Source organism: Buteo buteo, chromosome 21 (genome assembly GCF_964188355.1).
Source record: "Buteo buteo chromosome 21, bButBut1.hap1.1, whole genome shotgun sequence".
NCBI classification, from domain to species: Eukaryota; Metazoa; Chordata; class Aves; order Accipitriformes; family Accipitridae; genus Buteo; species Buteo buteo.
Window position 1 is genome coordinate 17,547,570 of NC_134191.1, and position 27,606 is coordinate 17,575,175.

General features: G+C 43.3%; 1 protein-coding gene across 1 annotated transcript; it reads right to left on the reverse strand.

Annotated features, from left to right (window-relative positions):
• Positions 1-929: 929 nt before the first annotated feature.
• RHOA (ras homolog family member A) lies at positions 930-27,326 on the reverse strand. Its single transcript, XM_075053029.1, has 5 exons — positions 27,168-27,326; positions 8,658-8,815; positions 6,536-6,656; positions 3,207-3,337; positions 930-2,208 (listed from the first exon to the last, which is right to left on the reverse strand). The coding sequence occupies exons 2-5, from the start codon at positions 8,811-8,813 to the stop codon at positions 2,035-2,037; spliced, it is 582 nt and encodes a 193-aa protein (XP_074909130.1). The 5' UTR covers positions 8,814-8,815; positions 27,168-27,326; the 3' UTR covers positions 930-2,034.
• Positions 27,327-27,606: the final 280 nt, after the last annotated feature.

A 27,606-nucleotide genomic window follows, 5' to 3' on the forward strand; every position in this document is an offset into this window, starting at 1 on the left:
ACCGCTACCGCCAGGCTGCCCAGACGCTTCACTCCGGGGTGTCTGTGGCTGCAGAGGGAGGACAAAGACCCAGAGGTATGGGGCGCTCCCACAGCCAGGTCTGTTTGTCCTTTGTTGCAGGATCAGGAACATTGTCCAAAAAAAAAAAAAAAAAAAGCAACATTTTTTTAGGACATTACTCAGATGCAGCTAGGTGCTCACTTACACAGATTGTCATCAGCAACTGGACTCCCTCCTGCCCAGCCCCATGGGGAGAGCTGCTCAGCTTGACAGCAGCTCTGTAAATACCAGTGCAAGTGTGGAGATGCACACTGCTCTTCTGTATTTCTCACCCAGGAGAAGCATGAGCTGCTCTCCAGTGTGGGTGCAGCACAATGGCCCATACCTCAAGCCCATCCCTTGCTGCAGCGCTTGTAGGCATCTCTCATGAAAACAGCATGGCAAGCGTGCTGCTGTGTGCAACATCTCACACATGCTGCAGTGCAGCGTGGGGAGTACACGACAGGGCAGACCAGCACGCTGCATACCATTGCATGCGTCTACAGCAACACTGCTGTCCTCTCCCTTCTTCCTACATTCCCCTCCTATGTAGCCTCCTCCTGCTCGTCCATTCCCATGCTCAAGACCAGCAAATTCAACTCAGCTGATGTACTCTCATCTGGTGTGAGTATGAAAAGAAGCTCCTGGGAAGCTTTGCCACTCAACGCAGGAGCCAGACAGGGCGAGGGATTCCACCTCTGTTCTGCTGCAGCATTTGGAAACTGCTGTTAGCAGCGGGTGGGTGTCACTTGCTGGGAAACAAAAATAAGTATTAAAGCCCTTGGAACTGCTCAGCAAATCCTATCACAGCTGTATCAAAAATGGTATTTCTGATTCAGGCTGTCAGACACTGGGCCAAAAACCCAGAGTGAGGAATACAGACACCAGGATACAGGGAGCTTAGAAAACTGCCTTTATTCTATTAGTTGTTGGAAAAATGAAAATACAGAAAGAGTTTAGTCGGCTGCAGAACAGCAAGAAGTTCACAGGTTAGGAGTCTGATCACTACATGGTAACCAAACTTACACAAAAAGTTTCTTTTTTTTTTTTTTTTTTTTTTTAGTTTTGAAACTGGGTCCAGCAATGAACTTAAGGCAACTGAACAGTTCAGAAGCTTTGAGTGTGAGCAGGCTGTCTTTTCTCATCCCTACGGCACGTCATGGAAAAAACTCCTCCTGGGTGTGCAGACCACTCAAATCATTCAAATGGGTCAGACTCTTACAAATGAACAGGGGAAGAGGATCAGCTGCTTTCCATCGGACTTTATTTTCAAATACAGTTTCTTAAAAAACCCAGAACACCTTAACGCAGAGGTTACAAGTAACAGTATTAGGAAATCCAATTATACAAAAAATACTACATCTAAGCTGGGGTAAATAGATTTATTTTTGGTAACATACATTTAAACTGGCACTAATTACACAGTAACTAAAAGGTAACTAACATGAAACCACAGAACCCTCACTTTTCCTTAGCTGAATGGGACTTGGTCATTTCAGAGTGATCACATTTTCAAACTAATGTTTTACACCACTGAGCCATGAAAATCAGATCTTCCTAAATGTGATAGCACTGAAGCTACACTTGATTCCACATACAGCCATGTAACTGTTGTACTCAATTAGAATAGGACGTTAGTTATAAAGTAGTTACAGACCAATCCTCTGTGTTGACAGCTTTTTCTCTTTCTAGAGAGAAGAAAGAAGATAGAGAATTGTCTTCAATTAGCGCCTGGCATATCCTGTGAGTGCAGAAAAGGTTTGTTAGAGGAATGTTGAGGTTAACCTTGGGTGCACAGATGAATTTGATGCAGATTGTTATAAAAATCATGGTTGGCTTCTAAATACTGGTAGCAAGATGACTCGATTTTTAAATCTCTTAAGTAAATTATAGATAATGAAAAAGGCCAGTAATCATACACTAAGATTAATAAACAGCACTTCAAAATTACTCAAGTGCAGGGTGCTGCTTTGGCCATCTTCCTCTGGCCACACTTTATAAGACAAGGCACCCGGACTTTTTCTTGCCACGCCGGGCTTGCAAAGCAGCTCTAGTGGCCATTTCAAAAACCTCCCTCACACCGTCTTTGGTCTTTGCCGAACACTCCATATACCCAAATGCACCAATGCGGTTTGCCATATCTCTTCCTTCTTCGGGTTTGACAGGCTCCTGTAACAGCACAAAAGCAACAGGTGAGAACAATCCAAGACCCCACCGACGTGCACCAGTCTTCCCTTTCCCACCCAGCTTCCCAACAAAGGCAAAGGAATTTCTGGATTAAATGCACATAATTAATTGGCTTGTTAATAATTAATTGCTGCCCTGAGAGTGATCCTTCAAATAATAAAGACAGTTTCAAAATAAAATTTGCTCATCTTCTCAAGATGCGGCATGCACCTCAGCCTGGATTACAGAGACAAGCTGTATATTTGCATACTGCGCCAATGCTTGAGGACACGGTTGGTTTTCTAACACCTCTGGGCTGGAAGGCTGCAAGACCCTTTGAAACTTGAGCAAGTGATTGCTTATTTCTGAGGAAACATTTATGCAACTCTTTGCCAAAATTGTAACAAAAGCCTATGAACAAATCCCAAAATTAATGCCTCAGTCTTTGTATAAAAACAAATATTATGCAACAGGAGGAAAAATTCCAGGACAGAGCAGAATATCTGCAGTCCCATACCCAAGCTGGGGGTTTCAGACTCAATCTGAAAATGAAACCTAGTGATAGGCTCAGGAATAAGCTACAGCACCTGCGGTTATCACTTCAAAACACCTACCAGCAAAACTGTTTCCTTTCTCATCCTGAACATACAAAATAAAGAACAACTTGAATGTGCAAGCACTTGATGCGTTGATGTCTGCTAATTAATTCCTTTCCACCTCAGGGATCCAGCTCTCCAGCACAGAGAGCAGCTGACTGTTAGTAACCCAACATAGCCATTTTCATTGTTGAGAATGTGTTTTTCTAAAAACTGAATCTCCAAATATGAAAAAAGAAACACTCAATTAAAGGTAATACATACTTTCTGGTTTCTGTCATGGCTAAGCGTTCATTATGCAGCCCATAGGAAGCTGGCAGCAAGCTGCGGATGCCTACTTAGTGCTCTGGTACCACCACTACACACTTTCTTCATTTATTGTAAGACTATCAGAAAGGAACCTGCCTGCTTCATTTTGGCCAGCTCTCGTCTTGTGTGCTCGTCATTCCTCAGGTCCTTCTTGTTTCCTACCAAGATGATAGGCACGTTGGGGCAGAAATGCTTCACCTCCGGGGTCCACTTCTCTGGGATGTTTTCTGAAAAAAAATAAATAGAAGTATGACTGTACTAAAACCCACTTCTGGGGAGAATTTTATTTTAAAGCTTTTACCTGCTGCCTGAGTGCTTTTAGCTTACTAATCTATACTGATGCCCCTTTTTTCTACTCTTAATTTGGGAAACAAATAGACCTGTTCTGGTATTACCAAAAAAGACAAGCCTATCTATGGTAATTTTAAGGCTGAAGGACACCTGACCTCTTGGCTTCTCTACATCTGTCAGTAGCTACTTGACAAGGGTTAGCATAAGGTACTTCAAAGAACAGCATGCAGAATTCTGAAGTAGACTGTTATGGAATATTTTGCCTCAAGAGAAACATTTTATTTATCTCTGGAAGCTAAAGATGGACACAATCCTGAAGTGTAAGTTTTTACATGACTTCTTCCTTTTAAAAAGCAACATCAAACAATGACTCCGAACTCTCCCATTAACTGTAGCAGAAATGTTGTTCTACACACTAATTACAGATGCACAGAAACAAAGACATTGTGTAAGTCATTTGCAGATTTGCCATTTCTCCCTATCTCTAGCAAATGAAATTATGCTCATATACAAGAAACTTTTTCCTCCTAACTTCCCTACATGACTTTTTAAAAAATGGAGCAGCAAATGGAAGACCTGAGGGCTTTTGAAAGCAAAACCTTGACTAATTCTATATAGCAGGAAGTGCTGAACAGCCCAAAACATTTGGCTTTGCTTTCAGAAGCTCTCAAGACATCTGAGGTTCACTGGTGGATGTACCTGCAGGCTACATAACCCCTTTTTATCTTCACAAAATTCCATTCAGCTTTTGAAGAGACATTCACTATTATGGCATTGTTTTCTTGCTTGAAAGAACAACTTAGACAAGCATTTTGAAGCCAGTTTTTGCACTACAGCCAAAACAGCAACTCTGCAGCTGCACCTGGAGTGCTCAGGGGGTGCCAGCCTCTAGATGCTGCACACCTGAAGAGCCATCTAGCAGTTCACTGCTCCCTCCACTGCTTCCAGGGACACAGGCGCCCTGATACTGGTGAGCAGGAAGGGAGGAGAGGGAGGCAAAAATAGCCAAGATCAGGCTTGACTTAATTAAACCCCCCTCTCCCTCTGCCTCCAGGTTCAGTAACCCATCTTGTTTTCCAGGGTGGTCAGTTAGTTAGCTCTCCAGCTGCCAGGGGAGTAGCACGTGCAGTAGCAGTAAGCACAGCTCAAACCTTGTACATAGGTGTTAACAGCTGCACCAGGCATGACCACAGCACCGCTGCCAACTAAACCTCAAATGGTTTCGGAGGGAGACAAAGACAATGAAAGATGTATCTAAACACAGGATCAGGTGGAAGTGATGAAGATAGAGATCAGGATTTCCCAGATACCAAGCTGGCATTGATTTTTCTAAAAAGACACTTTCACACCCAACTGCCTGTTCAATGGCTGCTACCCTTCGGAGGCAAGGCAGGAAATGAGACTGAGCAGCCATCAAACGTTACCCTGGTCAGACTGTAACACCACTGTAACATCTTAAGCAATATTTTGTTTGCTCATTTACTCAAACCTTCTGTGAACTGTGGCAGGAATGGTATTTTTCAACCATTGCGGTAGCTGCATTCAGGACTAATCCTTCCATTAACTGTATTTCTGTGCTTCCTGGATCCTTTTTGTCTCATTCTTGTTTCTTCCTAAGACACAACTCTGGGAGGCAGGGTTCATCCGTAAGATAGAACAGAGGTGTAGTAAAAAGCCTCTCTAAGGACAGCTTGCAGTGATTGCAATCACCCTGGCAGTAGAAAACTCCAAAGGATTCAGTGGTTTAATACATTTAAGAGAGAACTGGTATCCCATTTGTGAGTGCCAGTTAAAATAATTTGATGCCTGTCATTAATAGACAAAGCAGAGGGGTCTCTCACTTTTCCTGGCTAGGAGCTGCCGAACACACGGACATAATTTTGACCCATTACAAACACGTACCAGTCAGTCACTGTACAGAAGGTTCTTGTCAGAGTACAGTTGGTCACACACATACAGAGAATCCATGTGCCTAAAGATCTACCTTAATGTTACCTGCATTCTAATAAGAAACCTCACAAATAGCCACTAGTGAACAAATCCCACTGTTGAGAATCAAAGTTCCAGAGACGTTGAGTCTTAGAAATAAGAGTATCTCTGTCTCCTGCTCCTTACCCTCCTCAAAAACGTCTTTGTAAGATCAAATACATCGATATCTATGCATCAGATTTATAAATCAATCAGTAAAGATTTCAGTCTTGGACTCCACACAGAAGAGGTTCCCATCTAATACACAGATTTTTGTAAATGTATGGTTTTGGAGCTCAGAAACCATAAATCAGGCAACTCTTTTCTTCTCTTTTCTCCATCACAAGCAGATGTCAGTCACTGGAAAGCAGTGGAAAGTATAAATCTCCAGTCTCTGATCATTTCCACCAGTGAGAGAGTCACCCTCCAGTGTAGTTCTAGCCCATTTTTTTAAGTCACCAGAGAGCAAAAAACGGCAGGTTATTTGGGACCAATAACTCAGGGTGTTTCAAGCTGATGTCTCTAGAATAAATGGGGAAGAGGGGGGAAAGGGATGAAAACACAAAGTGAGCTTTCCCATTTACATAGAAATGAAGTTTCTCTATTTTCCTGGATACAGTGTGGTCTTGAGTATGTAAGAACTTGCAATTTCCAAGGAGAAATTAGAAAAAAAAAAGTAAAATAAAATCAGAATTTGGGTGGGCCATGCCACTCGGTGGACACCTTATGTACTCACAGGGCTCCTGGACACAGCAAAGTGCAACTACAGCCTCCCTGTTTGCTTGGGGTGGCCAAGGCAGCACCTCCCCAGGGACAAGCACACCAGCACTCTGCCTTGGCCCACCAGACAACGTTGCCGGGCTGGGGGTGCTGATCTAGGCCAGGGAGCTGCCTCCCTGCTAAGTGTTGCTCAAATTATGCAGCAGAGCCCTGGGTCAACACAGTGTGCTGCCGAGGCTTTCAAAATGCCACTCAGCATCCCTGAAGAATGCAGGTTCCTTTAAGATTTTAATGTCTGAAAACTATACATTCAAACCAGTATGAATTTTGAAATTGGGAATACTCTCAATCATTACAGCACATGAAAATATATTTTACAGCACAATTTCCAAGGGGAATACAGAGACACAGAGAAGTGTTTCCGATTCAATTAGTGATCTACTTACCTAAACTATCAGGACTATCAATTGAAAAACACATAAGTATAACATCAGTATCTGGATAAGAAAGCGGTCTAAGTCGATCATAGTCTTCTTGTCCTGCTGTATCCCACAAAGCCAACTCAACCTGCAGAAGAAAGGTAAGGCAGTTAGCCAGATCACCAGGGAGGCTTTGATTCAGAAGCCAGTAAGCCAAGAGAAGTGGATAAAATATTGCAGTCAACACCACTCAAAAGGAAGAGACGACAAGACAAACCACTTTGACAGGAGAAGTATTAAAAATTTTACGTTCCATAACTCCAAAAATATTTTCTTTATATCCATGACCAGTGTTAACTCTCTGAAAGGACATAAAAACTACCAGCAGAAAAGCAAGATGGAAGAATTGAAGGGAATTGGCTCTGGGCTGGGAATCTCTCTGATAAGCATTCCAGAAATACCAGTTTTCAGTGAAAGTGGACTCTCTAAGTATGTGCTTTTTAGGATTACGTACATTTTCAATTAGTTTATAGCTGGAACCTGTAGTGACTAAGAAATGTCAAGATCAGCTGACATTTCCACAACAGAAAATGCAGTGCTTAAGCTGCTCATGCAATTTTTATTTAGATAACGGCTGCATATAGCTGATAGGGCATGACTCCCTGTTCACCCATTTAGAGATGCAGAGATTCAGGCAGAAGGGAATGAGGAAGTTTGACTAGGTGACAAAAGAGAGAAATGGATATAAAACATATTTTAAACAGTAGTCCTTAGAGTCTAAGATACAACATAGAAACTGCAGAAACTGTCACTTGGGGGGGAAACATGATCTAATATTGGTCTAAAAAGTAAAATTTTTTTTTTTTCCCATTCATATCACGGGAGAGAAAAGCTCTTTTCAGACTCAAATAGCATGAACTATCATGACTAAAACCCACAAATAATCCATGCCTGCAACAGAAGAAAATCAAATCTAACATAAAGCCCAAAACTAGCTCAAAAAGTTTTTGCTCAAATCAGGATCGAAACTGAGCAGTTTCAATCAATCTGTCACTGCATTTGAACTAGAACTGACTGAAAGATGTTCTGACGGCAGCTGAACCCAGAGCAAAGGCACATGTCACAGCAAGGGGTGAAACAGGGAAGCTCAGCACAGTCAGCATAAAAACCTGCCACACGCTTGACATGAGGACCCACGGCACTGAGGTCAGCTCTGTGTGATTAGGATAACAACATAGACATATGCCATGGTTGCTTGAAAGGGTTTGAAAATAGTTGAGTTTTCAAGGTGCAAAGTTTCTGCTTTGTGTGCTTTCAGAGTATTCTGGAAAGTGACAATTTTACACATCACACACTGCCCTGCATAACATAAGTGCAGAAGACAATCTATCTGGTGTTCAGAGAGCAGCCTTCTGAAAACTGCCTCTTGGAGCAGGAGTCTGGCATGTTTATTTGTTTGGCAAGCAAAAGGACTCAGAGGTCACACAGATTGAAAACTGATTTTCAAAGTATTTAAAACTAAAATGAAATATTTTAATTATTAATTTACTGAAGTACAAACTAAAAATGAAGCTCAGTGAGCTGTGGGTACACTTGGCTGCTAAGAATTGCATTCCTTCAGACAAGTAGGACAGATGATGTTGATGTACACTACAAGAATCAAATCCCTTTGAAGCTTGTCAGTCATCTGTTCTGAAGAGAATCCTGCACATTGCCAGGACTGGGTATGAACACAAGACTCTCTGCAGGAACTAGTCTTTGTTAATCACAATACCAGGTCCCTATCAAAACAGGGACTCCACTACGCAATTCCAAAGGCTAGTTAGCCCTGTGTTCTCAGTGTGTAGGTGTGTCTTTGAATTGCTTCATCCCTTCCCACCTACTGCAACATTTTACTTGGAATAACTGTATGTTCTTTAGAATCTCAACTTGTATAAGGTTAGAAACAGGTTGTTAAGCAAACATTGGATATGAGCAGGTTCTAGCAAGGCCAATATTTTTTCCACAGGAACATGCTTAATATTTAAAAATATATTTACAACATAAGGACTAAGCATGTGTACTAACCACTTACTAAAGAAGCGTAGAGATCTCCACACTATTGTGAATAAATTCAAGTTCATTTTGACTGTTACAGAAGTGTGCATACCTGCTTTCCATCCACTTCGATATCTGCTACATAATTTTCAAAGACGGTGGGAACATACACTTCAGGGAACTGGTCTTTGCTAAATACAATCAGCAGACAGGTCTTTCCACAGGCACCATCACCCACTATAACCAGCTTTTTTCGAATGGCTGCCATAGCTGAAAAACAAAACGACAACTTATTAATTCTTCCACTACAGTTTTTAACTGAGATGCTAATAATTAACAACCACTAATTTTTCAATTAATAAGAACTTTTAAATTGGGTCTACATGTTCATTACAGAGACAGACAGGTATTTGGAATCACGTGAGTTCAAATTCCCATCCTTTTGAGAAAAACATTCCCCAGCACTTGTCAACATACTGGTGAGCCACTGGGTGCAAAAGTAATAGAAAGGAGAGGAGAGCAGCCTGATTTGCCATTTCTTGACCTATTCTAAAGTTTGAGATAGGGACATCCAGAGATAGTGAGTGAGCAAGCAACACCGTCCAAGAGCACCTTCTGAAAAGTGTCTTCTAGGTAATCAAATAAGAGGTGCTTCCATTCAAGGGCAGTAACATTTTCTTGTCATGCTGAATTGTCTGAACCACAAAGTGCTGGTCAGCTGGACTGAGGAGCATCTGCTGCCACATCAGAGCACCAACAGAAGGATGTCAGGGTAACCAGCCTGTTCCTCGAATCACAACCACCCTACTGCAAAGGATTATGGAAGGACACATCCCACTCCTCAATCCGCTTTCCTGGATATCACTGTTACCAGGTTAATATAGCCTGCTATCAGCTTACATTAAGTAAAGGGTGGGACACAGAGGGAGACACCACCATGGTGCTCCACACAGGTCTCTGCTCTTCAATGTATTGATCTGTACCAGGACCGTACAAATCCACGGCTTGCTTACTTGCAACTTTGGCCTCAAAAAGATGGTGCAAAAGCTTGAAAAGGTTTAACAAAAGCCTCGAGCCAGGGTGGGACTGAAGGAGATGATTGTGTTGGATTTGGCAAATTTCTACAAAGTCACAAGTGGCCCAAGTAGTATGACTGTTCATCATCACTTCCCACAAACAAATGCGAGGGGGGTGATACAAAGATAGTAGAAAAAAGTTCAAGTCCACTAGAAGGCAATGGGTCTTGGGAACTCCCAACAAGAGGATGTTATTGACACAAGAAATTTATACAGGACTGGGCAAGTACATAGGAGAAGCTTCCTATGTGAGTTAAAGAATGCAGAAACTGCATCTGCCTTAGAAAATCTCCATAGTAAAAGTACTTTGAGGCTGAGAGAGTACTTTGGGAAGCACTATAAATGTGCCTGCTTTCTTCTTTCTTTTCCCTAGGCATTTATTTGTTACCATTGCAGGAACAAGCCAGAGATTTAGGGAGTGACTTGGCTACAAGGGACTGGAATGAGGACAGAACCATAACTACTTTTTCTCCATAACATAAAGGGACTCCGGGGAAGCCACTTAGTCATCCCACGAAGCTTCCTGGAAATGGAGCAAACAGCAACACCACCATAATACCTACCATTGCATGACCAAAATACCACAGAGAGAGCACCCTTGTAAGTTAACTTTCGCCATGACAATCTCAGTACGAAGCTCTCTGAGGATGACTAGGGCTGCTGGCAAGGGGAGAAGGGCTTGAAGAAGCACAGAAGAGAATTAAAGCACATAGCAAAAACATTTTCTCCTCTCCATCTCTGCTCTTGCCTTATGAAATTAAGTAAAAAGGTAGAACTAACCATCTAAAAGCAACCTTTAGTACTATTAGGTGATGAAGCAGCAGTGGATATTAGAGAGATTCTGTACTTCTGCTCCAGGTGCAAACAGAGAAGGACCATTTCAGCCCATCAAGCAGCAAGGGCTCAAGGACTTGTAGAGCACAGCTTTGTCAGACACAACTGCTCAAGTAATCCAAATCTATTTCTAAAATGGGCTTCTTTCACCTTGTGAATATATATGTACGCACATTCAAGTTATTTACCTTCGGGATTTGGGGTTATTTTTACATTTGTGGAAGGTTTAAAATGATCCAAGCTTTAAAAAGGTTTTCTTTCAGTGGTTTTAGATAGTTTTGAATACTTTCTAGCAATGGTAATATTTGATTTTCACAGAACTGGAAATCATGTGTCCTCTGTACCAAGTCAAGATCAACTACTTACAAGTTCTACCTACTGTCAGCTTTGTCTAACCTGCCCTTCAAAACTGTAATGCCGAGTACTACAAAACATCTTTATATTTACTATTTACTATGAGAAACTTTCCTCCAATGTGTATTCTCAACCTTCTTTGATGTAATGTAAGCCCATTACTGTTTATCCTATTTGTCATGGGCATAGGAGTATAGATTATTCCTTTTCCCTTGTGCAGTTGAGAATACATGCCTTCATTTAGTCTTATCTTCAGGCAAAACAATTCCAGTTTATTCGTCGTCTTCTCTGTAAATCATATTTCCTAGGCTATCCTGTTGCTCCCTTCTGGGCACAGTCCAATTGGCACAAATATACCGAAGCATGGACCTCAAAAGCTGAATCCAGTATTTCACCTTGGGCTTTACGAACATTAACTAGAGCTGAAGGATTATTTTACTGACCTGCCAGGATATACTGTTGCTTAAAACACCATACTGGAAGTGTAAAGTGTATGTCTTTCAGCCCCCCCTCCCACTTCCTCCCCAGCAGACAACACTGTTGATACATTCAGCTTTTAATTCATGATTAACTCCCAGATCTTTTTCATTAGGACTACTACATAGCAAGTTGCTCTCTACTCAACACAGCTGAATGCTCTACTGTCATGCTTTCATTTATCCTTTCTCTGACTGATGTTTTATTCTACCTCCAAGTTCTAGTTCTGTCCTCAAGCTTAATCATAGCCTCAGATGCAAGTTTAATAATCATGACTCCCAGATAATTATCCAGGTCATTGATGAAACCACACTGGAGACAAAGTGGCTGGATGACGGAATGGGATAACCTGTCCTTCCTCAGTATCCTCCCTCCTTCTCCCTTCTGTGCTAGCAGTTGGGGCTCTGGCCCTTGATCACTTGTGTTACCTGCAATAGCACCTAGGGTAGGTGACCTTTTTGGCATCACCTATGGATAACTGTCTTTTTCTGTGGATTATCAGATCAACTCTTCCTTTATCTTCCTCTAAATACTTCCGTCACTCTAGATATTTTTTTAAGTATTCCTTGCCAGTTGAATCTCATTTTATGCTTTGGCCTTCTATATACTTATGCCTAAGGTCTCCAAGAAAACTGCAATTCTGTAAAAAAAAAAATAAATCATCATTTAATATAGTGCTTTCTATAAACTCTTCCCTAAAAAACCAGCTTGAAAATTATATATATATATAAAATTATTTCAGAGTTTTATTTGATCTCTTTCTTGAGAAAAGCCTATCATGAAACTCTCCCTGCCTGATCTTTCCTGAGATCTGTTGACATTATTTGGATCCAACATGGAAGACCGCTCTGTCAGTCAAGGTGCGCTTCAGCAGTGTATGCTCAACCACTTCCTTCCCACTGCTTGGGATCCACACCCCATGAGATTCTCCCCTGTTCACAGTCTTTTATGTGCAGGACATGTCACCAGGACATCTCAAACCTGCTGAACAGTCCCTTCCGTCTAGTCCACCAAACATCTAGGTAATTAAAATTCCCTCATCACCAACTTCTAGACGATCCTGCCAAGATGCTCACAAAAAGCCTCAAACACCTTATCTTCTCTTGGTGACCTATGGCATCCTCATCTTTTTTACTGTGGTTTCATCTTCCAAAGCATTACCACAGAAGAATTTCTTCTGCATAATATCCTTGGAACAAATGTGTTGTATAAAATTCAAGTCAGGATGCAAAGATCACCACTTATATCATTTAAGCTTTCACTTACCTCGAAAACCCTAGGAGTTGCTTTTGATTTGCTTACCTCAAGCATTCCCCATGGCATGCAGCACAGGCTGAGGCTAGTTTGTTTATGGACCTCAACACATCTTCAGAAACAGCTCAGATTATAAATGCTGGGTAGTCAGAGATGCCCTCAGGATGTCAGATCTGATCTCTGGATAGACCCCTCCATCCACCTCGGAAGGAAGTCACCAAACATCACAACCACTGGTTTCTTCCTGACATCGGTGGTTACAAACTTTACAGCTTTATGGTACTTTAAGTTTCTTCTCTACTGGTGAGGTTGAACCCTTACTTGCTGCCAGAACAATATACTTCACTTCTATTCAACATGCGGATGTTCAAGGATGGAACACTGCTGTTGGGCATGCACCCAGCTTTCTTCTCATGACAGATTCATCTTGTCTGTACCGCTGAAGGTCTCCATGTGTATGGAAATTGCTCTAGTGGTGCTACATGTCCAAACCCCCCATATTCTTCAAATTTTAGCAGATACCTGGCCACAGCAACAGCATCCCATAATCCATGCATTAAGCATATTTACAATAATAATTTCCTAATTTAGAAAACTCAGTGTACAGATCAGCATCTTTTAGCTAATTATTTTTAGTTAAAATAAATACACTCCTATCCAGTGGGTAGCTATAAGGGATTTTCAGGTCTGGCAAATACTCAGAAAAGCAACATCTCTGTAGTACAACAGAGAAAAAAAAGTGATTGCTTAGAACGGAGCTACATCTTAGTGGTACATATCACAAGGACAACACTAACAGCATTCACAGCAGTTGGGTCTTTCTGCTGCATTTTTACATGCTCTGGTTTTCTTAATCAAGTATTCTGAAGCCTGGAAATACATTGAATTTGGACCAGCTGTATGTTTTGACAGGAATCAAAAAGCACTTTGCTAGCCTAAAAAGTTTCATTTAAGATGTATGCTACTTACGTTACATGCAAGTTACTATTTGCTGCAGTAAAACCAGTCACCAGTGAGTATGTGTCTACGTTTAGAGGTAAAAAAAAAACAAACCTGTATGAACTACCTAAAGGAAATTACAAATAGACCAAATCCAAGCCACCACTATCTCACTGTAACTGTAACTCACAAGTACTACACATTCATCCTTTCATGCAATGCATAGAGCTGGGAGAGACCAATAAATCCAGAAAGCTGCTGGAACAGCATCACTGACAATGCACACTGAGCCAGAAATATTCTATCCCAATTAGTGTAACAGAATGGCTGCAGTGATCCTTTAGGGGAATCTGTGCCGTCTTCTGCAGCAAGACGACAGATCTGCAATTTTTCCTACTCTTAAATAAACCACTCCTCCCACCTTTGCATTTATAGGATTCTTAAAACCAGCTAGTCTCCTAGATTCAAAGTGGAAACTCACAACATGACTCAAGTGACTCATCTGAATGGAAGAGATTCAATTATGACATTTCCTCAACCTAGGCCAGTGCCTTTCACAGGTATTACAAGAGCTTTAAACATCGTTTACTCAATCCCACTAACATCACAGGAGGTTACAACACAAGGAGCTCCTGTTTGCTGAGAGTTGCCACACTAATATCCTTGTTACATGAGGCTGCTATTTCTAAGTGCAGTGACGCTCCTAAACTCATGCAGCATAAAGCCCTGCTTGTTAAGAGAATCTAGCAAATACTCCAGAAGAATAAGAAATGGGGAAAATACTTTTTTCCATGTTTTAAATGTACTCCCCCCCCCAAGTATTATTGTTTACTGCAATGGAATTTGCCTCTTCTCTTCAGCACGCTATTTATTTTTCCAAGGAACAACATTTCCAGTGCCTCCTCTCCTGCAAATCCCAAGGCCACACAGCATGAGTGAGGATTGTGGACACACTGTTGACATTCTGAAGTTGGATAAACTGGTAGCAAACATGCCAGGTTTGCTTGTCTCGCTCTGGATTTCATCCTGGAGAAAGTACTAAGGTGGAAGAAACAGCCCTTTACCATCGCATAGGTATCCCGACTAGATTAAATTTCAGTTACCAATCAATTACTACCAACCTCACATTGTCTGCTATATCATACAGGCAGATCTCTTGTATAATGCACAGTTTTGTCAAAAAAGATCTGGATTACTGCATATGTGAGCAAGCACTCAGCAGAAGCAGTTCAGCAGGACCATTAATGATGTTTCTGATGCTGAGGGGGAGAAAGTCCTTTAAATTCTTTCCCACCTAATTTTGTTGAAGTCCTTAAAACCAAAATGTTGGAAAGCCAGGATTTTGAAATCTTGTAAAGACTGCTTTGCTGCTGACTCCTCCACACTCAGCACTTAAACAGTTTGCTATTGAGCGAATTACAGCCTGGCACTCTTCTCACTTGCTTCATTTCCCCCTTCATTCAGTCAACCCTGTCCTCAGCCAGCAGGAGGAACAAGAGCAAGGCTGAGGGACCAGAAGATGAAGCCCTGCTCAAGTGTCCCCCATCCCAATCAGTCAAGCCCTGCCCTCTACCTACCACAGAGGAGAACTGCCTCTGCACCAGGAGCTGAACTGACTCAAAATATACTCACTTTTGTTCAAGTTTGAGGGGGAGGAGGAATGAGTTTCCCCAAAGACTCCAGTGATGAGGAGGACATGGATGAGCAGGCTTTTCCCAAAGTTTTCTTCTGGCTGTTTAGCAAGGTCTGGCATCAAAACTGAGAACTACCAAAACAGTTTGGAGCAGAAAGCAGATCAGCCCAAAAGCAAATAGGTCTCCTTTTAGAGCAGCTGTATACAGACAGTGAAGAAACTGAGATTGAATACAGAGCATTTGGGTGGGGGAAATGACCCAAAGAACATGAGCAGAGAATGGGGAGGGGGCATGCAAACAGGCGAGGAGGAAGATGGCAGGAGGATGTTACTGCCCAAATCCACCCTCCTGTAGAGCAGAATCCAGGATTCCCACATCTCCCAGCTGTTTAATTACCAACAAGAGGCAAGCACCTCAACCTTCTTCTCCGCTGAAGTCCCAATGGAAAATGTCAGCAACTATACGTTTTGTAATATTTTTTTTCTCCACTATGCTTTTCATTAATGAAAGTATGTATAAACAAATGTCAGAAACATTGCAGTTTGCTGTTGAAATGCTATTCATGCTACCTTAAATCAACTCCTTTGAGCATACATAAACCTATGTGTGCTATCATGCTTTTTTTTTTTCCACATAACTCATACAGGATGAGCTATGCTCTTAAATAGCAATCGTTGTGAAGTAAAGGAAACTATGACCCCAATTCACCTCTTGCAAAAGTTGCAAAATGGGTAGCAAACAGCCATGGGACTGCAATAAGAGTAAGAAAAAAATAAAAAGAAGAAAAACGGTGATTCAATCACATAAAGGAGTTAGATACAACCCATGCTTCTGCTACAGGGTTACTATAAGATCCTGGAAGAACTACATACACCAAAACATGCTGCAAGTGACCACTTATTTATTGTTTTTATTTCTGAAGACATCCAGAATAGAACTCATCTGTACAGATGCACTGAAAGTAAAGCCAGATGAACTCCATGCTCAGAGTGATAGTGCTCGTTTGGTACCATGTATGAATTGAAATCAAGTATTACTGGGGTAGAAATATAGTTCAATTACAAGCCACCAGAATATAAACACTAAAAACATGAATGCAGTCACCACTATAAAGGAAACAGTCAACACAGCTTATTTCAATAATTGAAATTTACTTAATTCTGTGCAAATTTGCCTGTGGACACTTGCATTCATAAACTGATAAGCCACATTATTTAAAGCATTGCTAACAAGGCCTTTGGGAAACAACTATATTTATATTCCTTACAGCACATAAAGCAGTTTGACAGTACTGCGAAATAGACCTATTTCCAACTACGGCACTATGTGGGAGTAGTTGGTAAGGAAAAGATATCTGCTGGGGTTTTTTTTGAGGGTTACATGTGAAATCTAACACTTGAAAAAAAAGTCCCAAAGCTGGCAAAGCACAGGGCAGGCTACTGACGTTGCACATTAAATGTAATCCACAGTGAAACAGAAATTTTCTATTATAAAATTGAAGTACAATGAAAAAAATTACACAGAAGGTCAGTGTAGTAGCCAATGCGATTAAAATACTGGACATAGGTCCTTCAGGAAGGTCCTCAGACAGGGTAAGGAGAGCATTCAGCTTTCTGCTAGCAGTTTACTCAGACTGTGTGTTAACCATGCTCAAGTCTGGCAAGTTTTACTAGTTTGGGAAAAGTGCTTTGCAAACATAGCTGTGTATTTCCAGAGCCAGCTTTAAATTGGGAGCAGTATAGCTGTGTTACAACCCTAGCTAATAAACCTCACCAGGTCTCAGCTAACTCCACAAATAACCAGCTCAAGCCTCTTTGTACCACATCACCAGAACTGGGAGCAGTGTCAGCTTAACTGCATTAGGTCTTAACAACACTGGTCCAGTGCCAGCCCTGATGAACCCTTAATGACTGATGAATTTCATACAGTCATAAAAAGTTATCCAAAAGTACAAAATTGGTGTTTCATAGGCATGGGCATACAATACATTTCAGTTAAGCACAGTGTGTTGTTTATGCTGCCTCTACGATGGCTGCAATAGGGCAGGAGATACCTCATCCAGCACAAAGCCTGCCAGTACAAAGTTTTTGAGGAAACCTGAATCGGCAGTCAGTACTAGATCCGTGTTGTGTGTCATGCGGACGTAGTAGGTCTAATCTGAGATATCATGTTAAGTCTCAAAGCTGGATTCATCCTATCAAATTACAGCCTTTGCCCTTGCTTTCCTCTTCAGGATAAATCCTGTATGACAACATACAATTAATCTGACTCTCAGAGAAGAAAATTGCTTTGGATTCTGATAATTTTTCTTGATTTCTAACCACCACAGTAAAGAGCAAAACATTTTGCTTTGCTCTCCTTCCCTGTAGAGCCCACCCGCCTGCCCTTTACAGGAACGATGCGCCAGCACGATCAAACACTCCCAGGAACACACAAACTATCTTTTGTTAAAACGCCCAAGCCATGACCTGTGCAACCCTCTATGCCCAGCACTGTGCCCCACAAACAGCTACAGCACAGACACTGACCAAGGGACCGACTTGTCCCTGCAGCTAAACTTACATTTCCTACATCCAGAGACTCACAGACTGTCTGTTACTACAGGTCTACACACATATAAAAACAGGTACATTGGCTTGGGACTTAAGTCTCTCCACCTCAGGGCCTGGCATTCAGGATCAGCTCAGGAGTGAATTCCTACAGAAAAGCAGAAGAGGAAAAAGGAGCCAGAAGCTTCCTCCTCTGTGCTCTCCAGCCTCTGACCATTTTCAGCTCAGGAGCTTCTTGGGTCAGATGTGGTTCTCATGAATTTGGTAACCTCAAAGAGATTTCTGTTCCATGAGCTTGACCAGACTCCCTTTGAACCCACACAAACTTCCAGCACTCACAACATCCTGTTGGAGGGAGTTCCCACAGCTTAATTACACATTGTGTGTAAAGCCACTTCCTTCAAATTCAAGATTGTCCCTATTAGTTTCTTTTACTGCCTCCTAACTCCGAAATGGAAAGAGAGCGAACAGCGTACCTCGTTCACCCTCTTTCTGCTGTTCACGTAACAGGGTTTCCAGACTGAAGCATCCTAGCATAGATTTGGGGGTTTTTGTGGTTGCGGTTTTGTTTTGTTTTTAATACTTTTACACCTCTGACCGTAGTGACTGGCTGATCTATCAGCTGGCTGCTCCTAGCATAAGGAGTAACAAAGTGGTAGAGGTGTCATGGTGAAATGCTTCAGCCAGGAGGGCCCTTGGAAGCCCAGCAGCACCAGACTGTACCTTCCCATCCCACATCATCCATCACAGCCCCAAACGCACCGGGGCTGCTGCAACACAGGCCCCAGGGGCTGGAGCCCTGAGGGACACCCCCGTTTTCACAAGGGTGTGCTGTTATATGCACTCATGCCATATCAGAGAACCACACCCTGAGCTGTGTTTCAAGTGCAAACAAGCTGCAGCTTGGTCATTCCCCAGTACATGTTTCACTCCTTGCATTAACTTGAGTGTGGAGTTTCTTGACTTTAAAATAGGCGACAACAGAGAATCCCCTACCATGCTTCTTGCTCCAGCAGTTAGTTACATTTTCTGCATTAGTGATGAGGTTTTATTTGTCACTTCCTCATTTATTTGGCCTCTGCAAATTTTTTCATACTGGTATTTTGTGTTTCTTCCAGGTGATCGGTAAGAAATACAGCCCAAGAGCTAACTCCTTCATGTTCTCACTAGACAGATTCACTTGAGTCTCCACTTGGCTTTTAAAGCTGTCCTCTTTCTACTAAATTTAATGTGAACCATATTGATTTTGTACTGGCTTAGTTTCTCACTGAAAATGACGTGCAATTACTGTCAAGTGCTAACCGAAGGCTAAGATGAACACCTGTACTTAAGAACCAAACTGAAACAATTAACACTAATTGTTTCTATTTCCCCCAGTCCAGGTTGAGTGACATTGCCTTAATTCTTTCCTGAACACTTTGTTACTTATTCCATTATTGTACCTGGGATTGATGTCTTAGTCTGATGGGATTATAATCATTAAGGTTGTCCTACTTCTCTTTATTATTACTGCATATTAGCATTCTTTCAAACTCCTTAAACTGCTGCAGTATGTAAAGAACTTTCTGGAAAAAAATATTACATAGAACCCCTCCATTTACAGGCCAGAGATCTTCAGAGCTGAGATATATATCAAAACAGAAGTGTCAATTGCCAAGTCTGGTCAGATTAGGCATGCAATATCATTGAACCTTTTTTTAATTTTTTTTTATTTATTTAAAGAGATAATAAAAAAAACTTATTGCAGGGATAAATAACTGGCAAAAGATAGGAAACCAGACAGAAAGAAATGCTCAGCTCTCACAGAAGACCACCAGTAGAACCTGCACCGCTTGACATTCCCAAATGACCTGAAAAAGCAAGGAAAAATAGCAATGCAACAAAATGTACTGATGATGCCAAAAGGTTCAGGTAATAAAGGCAAGGGCTTACTGTGATGAATTTCAGAACCTTAACGGACTCTGTGCCTAAACAATAAAATTTGAAATAGATAAATGTGAAGTGATATACAAGGTAAAAACCAGATTCAACTTCCTATATGAAATGATGGACTGGGAGCTGATCGCTGCTACTCAAGGGCAGTATTTTATGGTTATATAGTTAATTCCTTTAAAATACAAGCTCAACACTCTGAAGAGCTAAAAAAAATTTTAAAATTCCATTATTAAGAACTAGGAAGAAACGAACAGAACGGAAATCATTAAGCTGATGTAGGAATCCACAAGCACGCCTGCATCTTTTGACTCTGTGTGCAGTCGTGATCCTTCCCATGCCAAAAGGCTATAAAGGACCTGGAAATTACTTGGAGCAGGGCAACACAGGTGATTGAACTACAGAACAGCGTCTATATGAAGAACAACTATGGCAGAACCGGAAAAAGGACAATCTGGAAGAGAAGCAACCAAGAAAGAAAATGCCTACAGACACTTCTCTTAAGATCCTAAGCAGTGGTGAGAAAAGCTGGAGCCTGAGCCTTCAGTCTTTGAAACAAGGACAAGGGTACACGGGATGAGCCAGGTTCGAAGCAAAGGCAGGCAGGCCTCCCAACAGGGCAGATAGCAAGGCTTTGTTGTTTCTACCACATTTCAACGTTTTAGATCCGTAATTTCTCAGTCATGGGTTTCTCTTGGAGCTCCCTTTTTCTCCCAGTTACTTTACATGCTTTTGAGCTTCTGCTTTGTATTTTCTACTTTCAGTTTCTACTTTTGTCCTATTTCATCTGCAGGGCTTTCTTGCATTGTTTAAGTGCAAACAAAACAGATGCCTTCATTTCCTTTCCAAGTCGGGTTATTTAATTCGCTTTCAACACTTGATTGGGGAAAAATATTGCAAAAGGGGGTTCCTGAAACATCTTTTTTAAGCCTGTTTAAGCCAAAATGGTTAGAAACTAAACCAGCAATACGTGCTAGCAAAACCCTCTATCTTAACACTGTCACCATGCATCCTGTTTTGCAAACACCAAACTTATCAAGGTCCTCCTGGTCTACTACAAGTTTTCTTTGTCCTCAACTATCTGCAAAGTTCACCTCTATGCTGTTCACCTCCCTAATTCTATGTAATTCGTAAATTAACACCATTTCAGAACCCAAGGAAGAAGACTAATTCCAGCATTTCTCCCCTGCCTTACTCTACCATGACAAGTCCCTCTCCAAGGCTGAAGGCAAAGCTGGGACTACAGGGGCAGAAAGCAGTATTTTGTCCTCAGGATCTGTGGCTGCCATTGCTGTCCTTCCACTCTCACTTAATGTTCTTGTTACTTTGGCCCTATTGACTAGATCTTTGTTATCTATAGGTACCACGACTTACGAGAGCACTTCTCTTACGCAATACTGAGTCCCAAGATTACTTTACACAAAATGAGATTAGGGCTTAATATTGAGGTAATTATAGTAGATCTGTGGATTTCCACTCATGTGCAATCTGCAAGATGCTTTGCATTTGTGCCAGTTTTTTTCTTGGTGTCCTCTCTTCCCAGACACCTCCAGCATGTCAAATGGGATGTGGGGCACCCACACACTGAAAAAGGCAGACTCTGCTTGGGCAAGACAGCTCTGTCTTTAGGTACCCATTGCTGTCCTGTAGCTGGCAGCAGAAGCACGTATGGACAAGAGAAACTAAGTCTTCCAGACAACCATCTTTTTATATGCATAGCTGACACTCTTACCAGTGTTCCTCCTCTTCTCCCACCACAAGACATCTGTTGAGATGGCACTGGTTCAGATCAAACACCCATCAAGTCCAGCACCCTGCCTGACACACGCAGGTATCTCAGATGACTAAGAGTAAAAAGAGCAAACGCACTGACATCTCTGCAAGTGTACTTCCTCGGTTTCCACCTTGGGGGTATTCTTAGGTTTTTTTAATCTTTGTGCTCAACAGCCCATTTGATAGCATTTTCTTCTGTGATTTCATCTGTTTGATTCTAAAGCCATGTAAATCATTGTCATTCAAAGCACTTTGTGGCGCTGCATTCTGCGGTCTCAGTACGGACTGTGGGAGAGGCACCATTGGTTTCGATCTAGACCAGACTATGCTCAGTCATGTCTTTGTCAGGCTGAAGGGTTCAAGCCTTTTTAAACACCCTTTGTACAGAATCCGTTCCTTATCCCTGACCATTCTTCTCAGCCTCTTCTTTGCTTTTCCACTTGCACTGCATCTCAAAGTCCATTTTCCTTCATGCAAAACCACAGTAATCATTGTGCTACGAACTGAGAGCCATGATGCTATCCTCCGTTTCCTTCTTTCTTCCCTTCCCCAAAGCCCCTCACACATGCTCATATGATCACTGTTGAACATTAAACTTGCATTTTCACAGAATTATGACAAGCTCTTCCTCCTAATTAACTGTCACCCCATGGGTGCATAAACAAACTAAGATTCCCACCCCCCAGTTTTGTATTTATCTGAAACAAATTTCATTTGACATTATACTGCCTGTAATTCACTGTCAGAAGGACAAGCTGCAATTCTTCCTAGTCAGCTCTTGTCTTTTCTTCCCTTATGACCCCACACCTTTCTCACCATTTATGAGTATTCTGAACAGTACAGGTATAACACAGATCCCTATTCTACTCTTGTCCCGAACTGCCATTCTCTGTGCTTGTTGAGTCATTAAAATACTCCAGCAGATTTAACCAGCACTGTTTCCTTTGCAAAAGCCACACTGACTTTCTCCCACTGTAAGTTGTTAGTCCATCTGGTTACTTTTTTAATATTTTTTTTTAAAAAAGGCATTGAACTCTGTGATATCCTGCTGAACTATCTTTAAGAACTGCTACAATGTAAGCCATCTTCTATTTCTCCGGCTTCAAGGTATTAAGTGAGAAGTTACGTAGCATAATTAATAAGTCAGTCATTTCAGGCCCAAGTTTCCTTTGGAACCCTTGGGCAAGCACCATCTGGTCTTGGCATTTTGTAACTGTATTTATCACTTTGCTCTAAAAACTTCTTTGCTGACACTTCAAGCAGAGACAGATCTTCCAATGAGTCCTGTTCTCCATAAAGAGAATTTCTGGCATAGGAACCTCTTTGGACTCCTCCACAGTAAACAGAAATGCACGTAAGTCATTTAACTTTCTACTGATGGCTTCATCATCAAATATTTCTTTCACTTCTTCATCATCTATTGGCCCTCCAGACTCCAGCACCTTTCTTGCTTCTGATGTACTTGGAAAAGATTTTTTTTTTTTTTTTCTATTAGTATGATGTTGCTCAGAGTCTTTCTGGCGGGTCCTTCTAGTTTTCATTTGACTTGCCAGAGTTCACGTTCTTATTTACTTTTCTGGTCAACTTCATGACTTGAACTTTCTGAAGGCTGTATTCTTATTTCTAATACTTTCTTTATCCCAAACTGCATGCTCATTCTCATCTGTCAACATTCCACAGTATAATTTAAAATCTTCCCAACAACATTTTCAATTTCAAGCGCAGAAGCCTAGTTCTGCTGTGGTTTACATGGAACCCAGCCTTTCCAAATAGCTTTTGGACTGAGGTTCAAAAAATGAGCCAATTCACTTTGTCAGTACCAAGTGAAGATCCTACTGTAAGACGGCCTTCTCATCTCACAAAATTTCAACAGAGCACATAGAAGGTTAAGAATAAAGAGCCTCCAGGTGTAAAATACAAGAAAAATGAAATGTTAGCAAAGAATGCAAACAGAGATAACTAGTACTTGGAGAGCTGCTAGTTCTTTCAAACCACTGACACACGCAAAGACAACCTTCCTTACAACTGTGAAGATGAGGAGGAGGAATCACTTTGTACACATCCACACTAGCGATCTGCTCCAAATGTGACAGTTCAATCCATCAGTACACCATCAGGTGAGACAGAACTATTTATTGTTGCAAAGCACCGCTAATGAACTGAATAAAGAAACTGAATTCAGCCCTGCTTCTGATTAAAAACAACAATAAAAAAAGAAAACAAAAAACCCATAACTGTCAGACCTTGAGGAAAGAAAGACTTCATATTCATTGTGGGTGTACTGCCCAATTTTACTCAGTATACTAGTGACTCTCCATCTGTTCCTTCTGCTAGGGACCTTGGTCATGAAGGCTGGTCAGAGAAAGACAGTGAACCTTGTTCTGATTATTTAATTAGATGATTCACTTAGGAAGGACTGGCTGTTGGCTGTGTGTATGCAACAGTGGATGGCAAATATCTTAATTAAAAGGTGGTCTATGGATATCTTAGTTCTTCTGCTGTCTCAAATGCCCTTCTCAAGTGAAAACATCATGACAGGAAAAGCACAGAAGAGAGGATCGACAGAACAGAGTTGCTCTACCAACTCCAATTACGCTTTCTGTAGCTTTTATTCACAGTTCAGAATGAGGTGAGAACAGAGATCACATCAAGGCTGGAAGGCACCCGGACACCTAACCGTGGTGGAAAATGGCTTAAAGCAAGGATAAATTAACCAGTGTCTTTTGGGATATGTGTGCTTATTTTTGAGATGATCCCAAAAGTAATAAGCAACTACCTCTTTCTACTTAGCTACCTAGCTATTTGTACAGTGTCCGGTGTTGCAGGAGAGGAATCACACCAATAAGCAAGGAGCAGAGGATTTCTGCTGTGCATCCAGGTGTGTGCATTTGCATAGCTGTTTCCCCGGGAATGAAGGTAAGCTGTTATTTGGTGCATTTATTTTGCACAGCACCATTCTGTATTATGGGCTTTCACCCTTATCACTTGTTTACTAGGACAGACTCATCATGGATCAATTTAAGATTTAAAGGGCATGCTGGCTAGCCTTTATCAAGATGCTAACTTCCTCAAAGCCACTGATTAAACTTTTCCTCTACATTAGTTAAACTGCATTTGAAGACCAATCGTAAGACAACAGAGAGGTTCAGGAGAGTTTAAATGGATGTGGAAGAACACGTGAGCCAGATGAGAGTCTAGTGTAAAAGATAGCGTCTGAGTGGTGACTTGGAAAGAACCTAATGACATCACAGCAGCAGGGAATAAAATGTTATGGAGAGACTGAATGGGAAGATACAATAGGCTAGTGAGAAGGTAATAGTCAAGGTCAGAAACTTCTAGGGTGGAGTGGACCTTAGCAATGGCATAAAGAAGAGCCATCAGGGTTCGGGGCAATGTAAATACATTGAGAGAAAAAGATGAAGTGTAAAAAGTAGGAAAAACAAGAGTTACCATTAAAAAAAAATGAGGGAAGACGATGATATTTCTAAGCCCCTCCAAACTATCAAGTTGTTTTTATTTGGAATTTGGTTATCTGAAGAGCCATCGCTAGTCCTACATCCTGGTGGCAGTTAAGATCATTTAGGATGTTTTTACTGTCAATTCCTGGCTCAGACAACTCCCCGCCTCTGGCACTCAATTGCTGTGGCACTTGGCCAAAGTGTGAGTTTGGTGAACTAGGAGGGATAACATTGAGAGTTGCTCATCTTAGCCCTGTGACTGAATTTCTTTTGCCCCTTGTGTGAAGGTGCATTTATGTCTTCAGAAATTATTTTTAAAAAACGCCATGTATTCTAGTGTTAAATGATACAAATCACCCATTAAAATTAATTTATGTCAAGCATTTATGCTGAATATGCTGTTAAGCATTCCAGTGAACTAATTAAAATGAAATAAGGTTAATGGCAATTTTTCTTTTTTTAAACATGCAACCTTGGTCCAAATCAGAGACAGAATTAGTCTGCATATTTGAAACAGAAATGCGAGTGCTGTGTGGCTGGAGACCTGGGTAAGGCCAGAGCAGGGCAGGAGGAAGGCACCCAGATGCATTACAATAGACTTCAACACAAAATAAATATTTTCACAAACAATCTTCTCGGGGAGGGAGAGACTTCATATTTCCCTAATGAAGAAAAAAAAAACCCAAAATAAAGCCCTTGGAGAATCTAACACTTTGAGTCACAAACAGCATTTAGGACAAGTAAAACTAATTTTTGAGATTTCTGAGATAAAAAGAGGGTAATAAAAGTTTGCTTTTAGAAGAAGTGCACTGTTTTAAAATCACACAGACAGCAGAATTGTTACCCAGTCTAAGCTTTGTCAAAAAGAAAAAGCAACAACAAACCTAACATTCCCTAGGAAGGACTTAGGATTTAGTTTTCTCCAAATCGTGCATCGCATACAGACAGAGTGGGTGGGAACCCCTGCTCATGAAGGGTTCCCTGCCACAAACAGGTGAACTGTTCCCCGGGAGAGAAACAAAAGCTGGATATGAGGCAGCAACTAAAAACAAACAAACCCCGGTTCCAGACACCTCACAGAGACAGACTTAAAGGGATATCAAAGTAGTTAAGGCACCATTTGACTGGGGACAATAGTCTGTCCTGAGTCTCTGTAACAACTTTAGCTCTGTAAACGTCTGTAATAAGTTTGGTGTTTGGTTGGGTTTTTTTTGTTGTTTTGGTTTGTTTTTTTTTTAAGACCCAAACACAACTGAAATAGTCTCGAGGCTCCTCTCGCCCCTGAAGGAACGGGTTTCCTGACAAAGAAGGTTTAGGTAGCGCATAATTTGAAGCTGGGTAATTTTCAGTCTAAGGTCAGGCTGCTGGGCCACACGAAGCCGATCGCGCCACTAGTTCGTTTTAAACCAAAACCGAGCTCTTCGCTACGCGCCTCTCCGCGTGCCCTCGGCCTGCGGAGGCCGCACCGGCTTCGGCTACGGCAAAACCACAAAATCAAAAGTTTGCGGTTACGTTCCGAAGGGCGATTGCTCCCCTCGCTAAAAGTTTGCACGCTGACAAAACCCGGGCAGCGCTTCCGCCGGACCTCACGCCCCCGGCCAGCCCCGCCGGGACGCACGGGGAGGGGGGAGGGTGGCTCGTGGGCGACCCACGCCGGCGGTCCCGTCCCGTCCCGGGGACCCGGCTCACCCCCCGCCGCCCGACTCCGAGCTCCGGCGTGGCGGCGCCTCCCGCGCGCCCGGGTGACGTCACCACAACAAGCTGCCAGTCAGCCGGGTCACCCCCACCGCCCGGTGCCCACTCGTGTCACACCCCCGCGGCGGGGAGGAGTGGGGCGGGGGGGGGAGGGGGTGGGGAGCGAGCGCCGCCTCCGCGCCGCCCACGGCGGAGCTGGCGGGAGCGGGGTCCCCGCCGCGGGCCCAGGCGCCGAGGGCCGGGCGAGGCGCGGGGCGGCTCCGGCGGGGGGGAGCCCCGGGGGCCGCGCCCCAGCCCCAGCCCGCCCCTCCCCCGCTCCCGCCGCCCGGAAAAGGCCCCGTTACCGGGCCCCGGAAACTTGGGGTGGGGGGTGTTCTCGGAGGGGCGGCCGGGCCGCCGCACACGCCCTCCCCTTTTGTGAGCGCGATGCCGCCCGGCCGCGGCGGCGAGAGGCTCGGCTGGGCCCGGCCGCCCCCGCCCGCAGGCCGCGGCGCGGGCTCCCGGCGGGGGCGGGCGGACGGGCCCCACCCGCCGGCGGCGGCGGCAGCGCCGCGAAGGGAGGGGGGGGGGGGGAAAGCCGGCGAGCCGCCGCCGCCGCCCCCCACCCCGGGCGGCGGAGATAGCCCCCCTCCCCCTTCCCCCGGTACCTGCGGCCTGCGCTGCGTCTCGCTGCCGCCGCTTCCTGCTCCACAGGCCCGAGCTCGAGCAGCGGCGAACGGAAACGGGCGGGGCGGGGGCGTGCGCGCTCACCGGCCCGGCGCGACGCGGCGCGGCGCTGCGCTCCCTCAGCCCGGCCCCGCCCGGCCCCGCCCGCCTCCGGCGCGCGCGCGCGCGCCCCCGCCCGCCCTTACGGCCAATCGGCGCGGCCGGGCGCGGGGGCTGCCGGGAAGGGGCGCTATAAAAGTCCGGGTGCTATTTACGCCGCGCGGGTTGGGCGGTTGCGCCTGCGCTCTGAGGGGGGGCGGCCGCGCGCCGGGCTGGGGCCTGCCGCCGGTGAAGGCCCTCCCCGGTGCCCGCTCCCTCCCCGCGGCCGAGGGCGCTCTCAGCGGACGCCCCGAGGCCTTCCCCAGCGGAGGAGGGGGTGGG

What these genes read in the sequence shown, in the direction of transcription:
- RHOA (XM_075053029.1), bottom strand. Translation starts at nt 8,813, where the DNA reads ATGGCAGCCATTCGAAAAAAGCTGGTTATAGTGGGTGATGGTGCCTGT. An exon ending in TGATAGTCCTGATAGTTTAG is followed by an intron (nt 3,338 to 6,535) that starts GTAAGTAGATCA and finishes ATTTTTTTTCAG; the next exon opens with AAAACATCCCAGAGAAGTGG. An exon ending in AGCTGGCCAAAATGAAGCAG is followed by an intron (nt 2,209 to 3,206) that starts GCAGGTTCCTTT and finishes GTGCTGTTACAG; the next exon opens with GAGCCTGTCAAACCCGAAGA.